Source organism: Uloborus diversus, chromosome 9 (genome assembly GCF_026930045.1).
Source record: "Uloborus diversus isolate 005 chromosome 9, Udiv.v.3.1, whole genome shotgun sequence".
Taxonomy (NCBI): Eukaryota; Metazoa; Arthropoda; class Arachnida; order Araneae; family Uloboridae; genus Uloborus; species Uloborus diversus.
In genome coordinates, this window is record NC_072739.1 from 113,036,549 (window position 1) to 113,048,844 (window position 12,296).

At 32.1% G+C, this 12,296-nt stretch overlaps 1 protein-coding gene across 1 annotated transcript in view; it reads right to left on the reverse strand.

The window, feature by feature from the left end:
• Positions 1 to 1,214: 1,214 nt before the first annotated feature.
• Positions 1,215 to 12,296, reverse strand: part of LOC129230445 (repetitive organellar protein-like) — a 56,969-nt gene continuing 45,887 nt past the window's right edge. The window contains exons 18-21 of the mRNA XM_054864843.1: positions 6,361 to 6,520; positions 3,227 to 3,290; positions 3,090 to 3,144; positions 1,215 to 1,665 (exon numbers count right to left, since the gene is read on the reverse strand). Coding sequence (XP_054720818.1) covers positions 1,563 to 1,665; positions 3,090 to 3,144; positions 3,227 to 3,290; positions 6,361 to 6,520 — 382 coding nt within the window. The 3' untranslated portion in view covers positions 1,215 to 1,562. The remainder of the gene's footprint in view (positions 1,666 to 3,089; positions 3,145 to 3,226; positions 3,291 to 6,360; positions 6,521 to 12,296) is intronic.

Here is a 12,296-nt window from a genome sequence, read left to right on the forward strand (position 1 = left end):
AAAATGTAACACGAGGGCCTATTCACTTCTATGTTACGCTATCTTCTTTCATACGCTATCTTCTTTCATACGCTATCTTCTTCATCACTTTTCTTGACTTTTTGTTTTATGGAGTTAAATCTTTCAGCAAGTGAAGCATCCAATTAAAGGTGTGTCATATGATTGTGTAGCATATAATAAATAACCTTGATACATTGAACTATATTAACTGAAAATTAAATCAATTTGTTATTTCAATGCACCTGGAATATTATAAGCTTATGTTATTCAATCACCTCTAGTAAAAGCATAGTTTTTGTTGGCCAGGCCTATAATTACCATTTATTTATTTTATGTTTTACTCTGGGGGAGAGAAGGGTTACGTAACATAAGAATATAACAATTTGCATATACAGCAAGCATTTTACTTTTTCTTTTAAAGAACATCTCATCCATCATTGAATTGCATAATATGGTAAGGTTTTAATGGCATTGCACTTTCAAATGTAACAATTTTCAAAAAATTTTGACTGCGTTTAGTGAAGCTCAATAAAATGAGGGGATACTGAAATACATTTATTAATTTCAGTAGGTGGTGGAAACTGGAAAAGTTTATAGTTTATTAACTTGTAAGTAGTCAGATATTTTCCTATTAATAAAATTTCAAAATAAATAAATAAATAAATAAATAAAATAAAAATAATAATAATAATTTAAGGGGAGGGACATGGACTTATTTTTCCAAAAAAAAAAATTAATAATAATAATCTTGTACGCAGGAACATTTCTGAAACATTTGAGCAATTATTTTACTGTGAGCAGAAATTATTTACCCATTCTGGACACTTGCAACAAAATTATACTTCACTATTCTTAATTTTTCATATTTTTAGAAAAAAAAATCTGTTTCCTTAAAAGAAGCAAAGATAAATCTTGTTAACTATTAAACAATTGAGTTTTTACAGCATTCAACTTAGACACATGCAAAACTTATATACAAAAAATTAATTTAAAATAAAAACAATAAATATAAACTTAAATTCTAAACAACAACAAAAATAGTAAATAAACTAAAACAAACAAGTTGCAAAATTAGTTGCACATTTGATCATACATCACTGCAGAAAGTAAAAATTGGCATAGGTCAAAAATTCCATTTTTTTTTTCCACTATTACATTATCAAGCATTTTTGATAAGATTTTGTTTCATACATTAAAATTAGTAAGCAAAAAAAAAAAAAAAAAAAAAAACATATAATATAGGAACAAATCATAAAGAAAAAAATAGTATTTTGTTCGCCTGAAAAATTTAGCTCTTAGATGTATGAATATGATCTTTCGCACTTTCATTAACAATATGCAATGAAAGTGCAATAAAATGCACAGATATTTAAAATATTTTTCACAAAAATTACATTCATAATCAACACAAAAATAAATGCAAATTTACATGCAGAGATTAAAAATACAAGTTGCTGAATTTTTAGTTAAAAGCAATAACAAAAAATTAATTCTATCACAGAATACAAAATCGATCTTTTACCCTAGGAAAATATATTTATTTTTATGTTACAATTTGTTATCTAAAATATGCACATTAATAACCACACATGAATAAAAAATATGTAAAATAAATATATCAGCTGTGGATATTTTCTGCCTTTAATAGTTCTGTACAGGTAGTTCCTGAAATGGAAATAGGAAAAAAAATAATAAAATCATTTTTAAAAATGCATACAAATAAAAACTTTTTTCTCTTAAATGTAAAATATATTTAACACATCTGAAGCAAATAAATTTTTAAGTAATGAAGAAATTTGGTTTTGAATTTAATTAAAACCAAAAGTGTGCAATAAAAACTGCCTCACATATGTGCACACTACTTTTAATAAATGGCATAATATTTAACAGAAGATATAACCGTGGACGGAAACTAAAATGCAGTAAAAATGCATAAATGTAAGTGATAAAATCCTGAAAATGAATAGAGAAAAAAGTAAGCAGAAACTTCTAATCAATGATGGGGAAAATCTTAGTAATAACAAAAAATTCTAAAAGTGTAGAAGTTAAAAATTCTATTTATTGAAGATTACTTCCTTTAGATGATAAACATAGCTTGAACATAATAAAAAGGAGGTCTAGGTGAAGTTTTTTTAAAAATGAGGGTTCTCTTAAGGGGAAAACCAGTTTGGGAGGCTGAAATTTTAGTGTTTCTTATGGATTTTGTTAACAGGAAAGAAAGAATTGAAATTTGTTTAAACTTGGAGGATTATTTTTTCGTCTTTTGAAGTACACCTTGTTATATTTTCAAGTCAGTTCCACCAGAAATACTGTAGTAAGAAGCTGCTGTCATTGGGCGGTCACCATCAGAGCTTGTTGCTGGTGGGCATTAACGAAGCCACAGTTTTTATTTGTAATCATTACAATTTTTCTTCCTTATAAACAACATATTTCCTAAGAATATAAACCTAATTGCAATCAAAAAAGTTTAAAATTGCATGTTTTTGAGATGTTTGAATACAATGTCATGCTTTACCCTTTTCTTTTCACATTTCTTGCAATAAAAAAATATTTTTATTAATAATATCATCCCAGAGTTAGGTTCATATTGAGCTTAATTGAATAAAGAATATTCAGACAATTTTCCAGAACGATTGGTCAATACCACTTTGCGCTAGAATGTCCACCAGTTGAAAAAAGTTGTTTTGAGAAAAACGCGTTAGAAAAAAACTGCTGTGAACGTTTTCGAATCTCCAGTCACTTAAGTGCTCATAGCATCGGAACTAATTGGATTTTTTCACCGAAAGTTTGCCAGCACATTCTTAAAAAGTTTTACTAACATTTTATGACATTAAAAAAAGTAGATTTTTTGAGCTGCCTAAACTGGTGACGCCCCTTAAGATAATTTATGAATAAAGATCATTTCTCATGGCATTTTGATAAAATATATAATAATTTTAAAAAAAAATTTTGATTTCATGAAAATAAAATATGAAAAATTATGCATAGTATAATACATTATAATACAAAAATTATGCTCTAAATAGCATTTCAGTCTAATCATAACAAGTTATAAAAAATTTTAATTGCGTTCCAGCATATTTCCTTACTTTCGACCATTCAGCCATCTTCGAAATTTGTAGGCATGTGTTTTCACATTTCGACCTAGAAAATACAGAATTATTTTTTGAAGAATGCATGATGGAAATAAATCAAAAAATTCAAGTGTATTAGAAAAATAACTTACTTATAGAGAAGTTTGTTTCAGCAAATAACTCTGGTTCATCAAGATCTCCAAGTAAAATTTGATACTAAAAAAGCAAAATTACTTATTAAAAATTTAAATAATAATATTTTTAAAAAGCAATCTGCCTATGCAACAAAAACAACTTTTAACTGATTACTAGTGATGGCTGTTTCAATCAAAAAAAAAACACTATTATTAATTAATTCTGTAGTAACACTACAATCAGAAATGTAGTGGGACATTCATGGATATTCCCTGACAATGGCTGCTCTCAACTCAATGAATGTAGCTGGTTTTGGATTCTAACAACACACCCATAATACGAAATGCCTCAAAAAATGAGCTCTCCTCAAAGCTTGCGTTGACTTCTTGTGCTCTTGTGCTTGTGCTGTTGTGGTATGGAGGACAGCATCACCTAGTGACAATCCGACAAAGGCTTTGCTACGGCGATGGATCCAAACAATTCAAATTTAATTGGTAATTTCAAAATTAAAATTTAGAAATTAACCAATTGATTTCCAATCTCTATTAGTTTCTAATATTTTTGATAGATGGCAGTGGCCTTTGTACCAACATTGACTGGTCCTCGTTCCCGCATTTTGAGTTCATTTTTCCTCTGTGTTAAAGTGAGAAAGCGATAGGCATTCAGCATTACAGAGGCGTTGAATTTAAAGTGTTTGACATGTCTCCACAGAAAAACCCATCGAGGTCAAAACCAAAGACCTTAGGTGGGTTCATAGGAATTCATTGTCCTATGCAGATTTGGCTTGGCTAAACAAAATTCAATTCTCAAGTCATGATCATCTTCATTAAGAGTGTGCACAATTTTGGGAATAATATTTTTTATTGAGCATGCTTTGCACCGTGATGGACACTTGACCGACTCACCAGCGGCTTGCTGAATAGATTTCTAAGAGAACGAAGGAGCAATTCAAGGACTTTTTTTTCTCTTGTGAGGCCTTAGGATGATCATAGTTATCTGAACTGGTTCTTATTGACCTTCTTAAGTTCCTTTCTGCCTAAATTTTTTTCAGCAAATGAATAATTGTGGGATTTGTTGGTACATTTCCTTGAAAGTCTCTTCTGAATCGTTTTAGTCTTTTTCTTATATTCTCAGTTTTTCATTAGCACTTAAAAATGAATTTTCTTAACTCAAAGTTTAGTCTGATTTCAGACATTATTTTAAGCCTAACAATTGAAAAGAAGACAAAATAGTGCAGCCATTATAAATATTCAAAGAAGATATACTTTTTTTTGGGGGGGGGGGGACATTATGCTTAGCGAACCAACAAACAATTACCCTTCTTGAGCACTTGACACCGTGCATGGTAGAAATAAAACAAATGTACTACTATGAAAGATTTTTTACAGTGAAAAGTTTTTGAAAAGCCTCATCTTACAGGATAAAACTTTGAGCAGATTGGGATCTTCATAAAATGCAAGAAAAAAAGATGACAAGAACTGATAAAAGCTGAGATTATCATAAATTTTTCATGCATCATTTTGATTTAATTTCTACATTTCAAATGTAAAATATTAGAGGAAGGTTTCATAAAGTAGTATTTGATTATTTTAGCCTTAAAAGCATTTTATTTGTTCAAACCCTCATTGATTATTATATAAAGCTATATTTTTTTGAAAAAGAAAGAATTTTTAATATCTTTACTAATAATAAAGCTGAAAGTCTGGATCTCAGAGACAAGCATAGCGCTTAGACCACTTGGCTGATTTTCAGGAAATTTAGCACAAAATTAGTTTGTAACATGGGGGCGTGCACCTCAAAGTAATTTTTTGAAATTTTGATTTTATTCCCTTCCTATTCCAATTTTTAGAACAGTTTACTGAGCAAATTATCAAAACAAAGACGTGCAAATTACCATAACATGGGTGAGTAAATGAACATAGCAAATTGAAGAGAAATTCATCATCCATTATTTGTAAATATACAGGCGAACCAAATGACATTTTAATTTTCTGCTACGGGCAAAGCCGTGCAGGTACTGCTAGTGCATACTAAAAGTAAAAGCACCCAATAATGGAGTGTTATGGGCAGTCCCATTTGATTAAAAACATAAAAGTTTATAAAAGCTGTACAGGTATTGGGGATGAACTCAATGTTATAAGCATTCTTAATAATGGTACTAAGAATTTGATAAAGTGCCTTTATGAAGAGGGGCATGCCTACAAAGAGGACTTGTGCAGGGACAGTCCTGAATCTGCAATTTATTAAGGTCAAAACCAACAAAACTCAGAACAGGCAACTAGAGGAGCACTGAACTAATTTCTCCCTTCGTTTCTTAACAAGGCATGTGCAGGGAGTAGTTGGAAACTTATGCCTTCCAATATTATCCCTTTATTACCAATTCTAATTTCAACATTGCAATATGTTTAAATAATTTTCAACCAATAGGGTTGTTTCCTTCAGTCAAAAGTACAACTTTTAGACACTGAAATTGAAAGAATAAGCAAAAAAAAAAAAAAAAACATGGACTGGAGCTTGAAAAAAAACTTTCATTTTCCTAATGCTTAATTTTTTAAAATGTCCATTTTTGAAAATAAGGTATGGTCTATATGATGCCACAAATGATGTACTTTGGCGCATCTGTCTACCACGTTTCCATGTCATGATAATCAAGTAACGAATTAAATATTGAGCTCTACGCTTGCTATCAACCATATTGTTGCCAACACGTGAGTAAAGAAGCAAATTAAATATTGGCCTCGGCTAATGCCATCAGTGAATGGCATTTCATCATTTGTGATGTCATCGGCAGAAGCGTAAACAATGAAAACACACTGATTAAAGTTTTTTTTTTTAAATATTAAACTTAGTCAAATTATTTAAAAAATGGTCAGATCCTATGGTTTTAAACATGCTCTTTCAGAAAAAATACTTTTAAATTTCGGAAACGATCCCATTCGAAATCAATATTTAAATTAATGTAATTTGTAGTTAAGGAAAAAAACTTTTCATTTATAAATTTATAAGTCACGTTAAAACAAAAAACAACTTAACAGATGAAACAAATAACGCAAGCTTATATAATCCATTTTTCTTGAAAGGAAAATAAGCTATTCATATAAAAATTAAATCCCCCCTCCCGTGAATACATGTGGACAAAAGCACTTAATACCTCATCTGATGCTTTTGCTTCAATGTTTAAATGCTCTTGTGCATAGCCAAGCTCTTCTTCGATTTGTCTCTTTTGGTCTCTTTCATGAATGAGTGCTTGGTCTAAGGCTTCATTTGCTCTACGCAACTCCTGACATGTCTTCTCACTTTGCTGTAATCTACTTAAAAATACATAAGTCTAATTTCATTATCAAATAAAACGAAAATGAAAATATTATTACAAACATCCCATACAGTCAAGTCAGGGTAACTTTGAGCCTCGAGGGTTACTTTTACACCACTTCAAATTGTTTAGTATCTTCGACTTCAAAAAAAAGCTACTGCCCACTACTGCACTCTCCTGGGAAGGTTACAAAATAAATTATCTACTCTATTTTACAAAAAAAAAAGGAAATATTGTACACGGATAAGTGTTTGTTCATAAATGATGTCACACTTTTTGACCCCCCTCCTCTTGGTCACAAAGCGTCACACTTCATCAGACCTACCCCCTCCCCTTGTTACTTGTCACGCTACTTTTTATAACAACCCTTTTATAACCCCCCTTAACCCTTTTAAACATAGGGTTGATCAACCAGTGCATGAGCACTTAAGCGGAATCTCATTTTAAAAAATTCATAATACCGTTAAAAACTGCAGCATTTTACAAATATATAACAGCAAAAGCAAAAATAAGAAATAACAACAACAAAAATTGCAGATTACTACATGCACGTGTTTTGGGATTACAAGGAACCCCCTTTTCATTGCAAAATTCGCCAGCTTATGAATTAAAAGACATCCGACAAAAACATTTTAGGTGACATATGTAATTATAGTTTTAAAATTCAGAGAACTTTTATGGTTCTGTACTAGTTTTTTGTTTTTTGTTTTTTCTTTGAGGGCTTGGGTTAAATGAAAAAAAAATGTCCCGATCCAGTGAATGAACACCGCAACCAATTGACAAACACTACCTTTTCTAGTCGTTTTCTTTCCGGAAATGGGCAGAAGGAAGTGACTACTGCCAATTCAACTGAGAAAAAAGTCTTAAAACCTTATTTTTTTTTCCTCTTTTTAACGCATAAGAGGTGAGCTCATGGATTAATAAATATCCAACAAAAACTTTTTGTGAGATGTTTTTTAATACGTATCCTTACCTCTTTTGCATTTAAAAATGGAATTCCTTGCAATCCCGGAAGCGAATTTAGAAACACGACCGCGTACGCAGGTCGTACAGATGGCGCTACTATCGCATTTCATTTGGCGCGGTTCGACTCCTCGCGTAAATGCGCCAAGGAAGCGATATCGCTTTTGAGGTACTTGCGCGTGCGCAATGATGTGATGTCTGTTTATTTACATTTGTTGCTGGTATTTCATTGATTATGTGATATGAATGGGTGTGTGGTCAAAATCGGTTGTTTTGCTACAAACTTTGATGTTTTTCAACCAGCGAACAAAACTTTATTTACATCGTATTTCTGAAATATTCTTTTGTGAATTTCTTCTTTGCATCTGAAAGTTCTGGGTTGGATTGCCGTTGCGATGAAAATCAACGATGTTTCAGTTTTTAAACTGGAAATTGCTTAACATTAGAAATTAATTCTTCAAAGCCACGTTTTAAACTGCATGTATGCAAGAAAAAAATATTTGCAGATTTTTCATTAATTTAATTACTGATTCTTGCTTGGTTTATCAAAAGTAGTGATTTTATTCGTTTAAAGTGTCAACTGAAAGTAGAAGTTTCGGCAATTGAAGTATAATTGAGGTGTCAACAAAAAAAAAAAAAAGAAAGAAAAAATCTTAATCTAGTTTGTAGACATATTTCATTGGTATTTAAAGGTACTCAGCTGGTTATGTATATTGTGTACATTTCAGCAACAGCCTCAAATGATTTTGAATTAAAACCCTTAGTTGTATTTTAACTGCTTTCTTTTTTTACTGTTTTTTTGTTTGTGTATTTTTTAAGTAAAGTCAAATCTCGATAACTCGAAGTCCCAAGAGACCGGTAGAAAGCTTCGAGTTATTGGTAGCTTAAGCTATAAGAGGTTCCTACAGTATTCTCAAGAGTTTGGGGTCCGGTGAAAAGTTTGAGGTGAAGGGTATATTCAGGGGTTCCCATCCCCTAAGAGCAGGGGCGCACTCCCCTAAATATCGGGAAGACCCCTCTCCCCAAAAAAAGTGAAAACTATCCCTCAAAATAGCCCCCACCCCTAAAAATTTTAATGTCACACTTTGCGCCATGACCACACCCAAAACCCCCGCCCTAGGCAGACACCCCTGGTATATTCGGGTTATAACACTGCAAGTTATCGAGACTCAACTGTGAATAACTTCAATAGGACAATGAACAAGCATAGTGACAGTAAATAAAATGAAAATCGTTTGGTCAAGGTTAGAAATGGGCTGAAAGAATATCATATACAGTCTCGATAACTCGAAACTTATTACTCGAATATTCTTTTATCTCGAAGTCTTGAATGAAGTGTGAAGTGAAAAAAAGGGGGACAAGCACGAGCACTGAGAACACTGCACAATAAAAAGCATGTTGCAAGGACAAATGTTTCAAGGGAGGGGTGATTGATTTCATTACGTATCCTTTACTACACATCTTGGTAATCTCCCTCCTGTTAGCATCAAAGATAGCCTAAAAAGGCCTTTTTTGAACTTTTTTGAATATTAAAAATTTACCAGTGGGGATGTACCCCCTCCCTTGTATTTTTCTGTGGTGTGCTGGGACAGGCTGAAAGTTGTAGAGGGTACTTTGCTGGGTAGTCGAAGAAATATACTGAGAAGCTGTCTGCATCGAGATTTTACAAAGCACCTAGTGCTCTAATACTGCTAAAGAAATCCAGAACATGTTGTTTATGCTGATGCGGATTGCACTCTATTGAACAGTAATGAGATGTTTATGCTATAGTACAGCATGCTCTATGAATCCACAGCAACGAAAAGCCTTTGCTCTTTTAACTGTCCTACACAATGTCGCCCGCTACCTCTTTCATATGGCATATCTGGACTGTGATGCTGTTATATATGCCCTTCTGACCCTTTTCGAAACTTTTCCATATTCTTTGTTCACCTTGTATGTCGCATATCTTGTACCGTAACTTTACACCTCAGAGCCAGACTAACATGATTCCAAAAATTTGCAATCTTCACTTTATTACTGCATTGAATGTAGAATATCATTCCGTGTTAACATATGAGATCCTTATTCTATGAAAGATATTCCTTCACAAATATTTAGTTGCGTTAAAAGAGCGCAAGTCCCATCCTTTCTATGCCTTAAACAAACGTTTTCGCTCTCTCTTGAAAAGTAACGAAAATGGACTAACGCTAATCTGGCTCAGAGGAACAGATATTATCACCCTAAATTTGATTTGGTTGCATCAATACATAAATATCAAAACATTTTATTATTTTAGCATAAGCAGAACAGGTCACCAAATTAATTTTGTGTTCATTGTCTTTGGAAAGCATAGTCGAGGGTGTACACACACAAATATCATTAGCAGTTAACCTTGAACAAAATTAGCAAGTTGTTTTTTGCATCTTATGATATGAGGATCCCATTCTTTCCTTCTGTGCATCTGAGATGAAATAGTTTTTTTTTTTTAACTTCTCTACTCTCAAATAATAGATATCAATTAGAAACCTACTGCAAGTAGAATTTACACTTAAAACAATATTCCTTTTATCTCATACAAAATGGTTCTAAGAGAGGAAGGAAAAATAACTGTCTTAGAATGTATTAAAAATAAAGTAATAATAATAATAAAAATAAAGGGAGAAATGTGTTGTTTAATTTATATGCTAATCTTATAATTCCATTGAATTTTTCATTGAAATCCGTGTAATAATTGCACATAAAAGATTTAAATGCTGCATATATCTTGTATGATTATTAAAAAGTGCTTTTAGTAAATGTTAATTATGATTTAGAAAATTCTTCTTACCTTGCTTGCTTTTTGTATCTAATATATTTGTTTACGTTTTAAGTAATAACACATGTGTAGTTTTGCTTTTATTATGATCTGTAGCTCTAAAAGGGAAAAAATGTTTGAAAAATGTTCTATTCAGTGCACAAGCTAGTGTTTTGCAAAATTACTAAAAAAAAGAAACAAATAATAGTATTACTACATGCTTTTATTTAAAAATAATAATAATAATACAAAATGCTATGGATTTTTGCATTAGCTCTATTAAAATTTATTTTTTGAGTTAGATTACGATTTCTTTTGGCTTTATATTGTGCTTTGCACCTAAAGGGTCTCCCTGCGGGGATTCTGTTTGACCCTTTGGGCATTCCACTTCTTGAAATAGATGTCAGTTGTAGTTTTAATTTTCTACCTTTCCGTCTGTGTGGGAAAATTTTACTTATTAAATTTAATTTTTGATTCAATTATGTGCCCGTTTTGATATTTATCAAATAGCCAACTTTGTTAATTTTGTTTTGTCAATATTTTCATATGACACTAGTGGTTTTAATTCGTCTACAAATAACTGCTTATCTTCAGCTGAGGTATTAATAATTTGAGAACTAGTAGATGGTGCCTGTATTTCGTTTTTGATTTCTTGATAGTCAAGAGTGTCACTGATTTCATTGACTTCACTGTCTAATATGATATTTTCAAGTTCCATCTCAGAGATGATGTTTCAGTTAAGCCAAGAAAAAAAATAGGGGCTGCACATTTGGGACCTAAGCAATTTTAGCTAATTCATGCCTATCTATATAATTAAGTTTGGTACTATTAGGCAATATAAGTTCATTTTTATCCTGCAGCAAACATTCGTAAATGAAATCATTAGTAAAATAGAAATGAATTTGTAAAAAAGTTAGAAATTTAAGCGGCAATCGCGACTTGCGCTTGCGGCTCGAAGACTGGCGATGAATCCCTTCCCAAACGTTTCTCCTCGCCAATCGATCGTAGCGCCATCTGTGCGACCTGCGTACGCGGTTGTGTTTCTAAATTCGCATACAGGAACACTTGTCAGCAATTAATTTTCAAATTTGTGTGTTTCTAACATTGCTTTATTATTGTTTACATGACCAAAAAAGAATTGTTTCTTTGGTTTATTTTTGGTGTCAATCCCAGTTTCGTCAGCATAGGTGCACTTGCACATTTAATTTATCCTTGTTTGAACATCTTTAATATGTTCTTCCATCCCCTGTTGTTCACTCTTTTTTGCTTCCAATATTTTGAAAATACACTCTGCAAAGTTAACAGGTAGTTTTTATAAGTAAATTGAGCCTCTTCTAAAATGATTGAATACTAAATGTTTGGTATACCTAAATAAAAATAACATACCTTACACATCCTACTAGTCAGTCAAAATCTTAACTCTGTACCTTAGAGCCAGAAGGATGTAAATCCAAAAATTGTGATTTTCTGTTTATTAGTGCATTCTATATAGAAACCTATTCTGCATCGAGCCATGTGAATGTAATTCTTAAATTTTTTTTTTTTTCAATTTTTACAAGGGTGAAAAGAGTGCACGTCCCATCTTTGCATGCGTCAGAAAAAAGTTTTTCCTCTCCCCTGTAAAATTATCTTAATGAGACTTACGCCCTTCTGTCTATGAGGAACAGAACTGTCTAAAATATCTGGACACTTTACTTTCATAACAAAAAAAAAAATCCAAAATGTATGCATATATCATATCATACTCCAGGGTGCCCCGTACTTACCACTATTTGTGGTTTTACCGGTTGGATGAAGTCCTGAAAACAGCTCTGTTTTTTTTTATCTAGACCAGGAGCCAAGCAATCTAATCCCTGGTCCAGCACCCCCAGAGGTATTGACTTGGAGGACATTTTGACCTTGATATATTTAACATGTCCCAGTCACCATTAACCAACACACAAGATCTTCAACCGACTGACATCGAACCTGAGACCCTTTTGTTACAAGTCCCATGCCTTACCGATCAGGCCAGGACGGTCCTATATATACATAT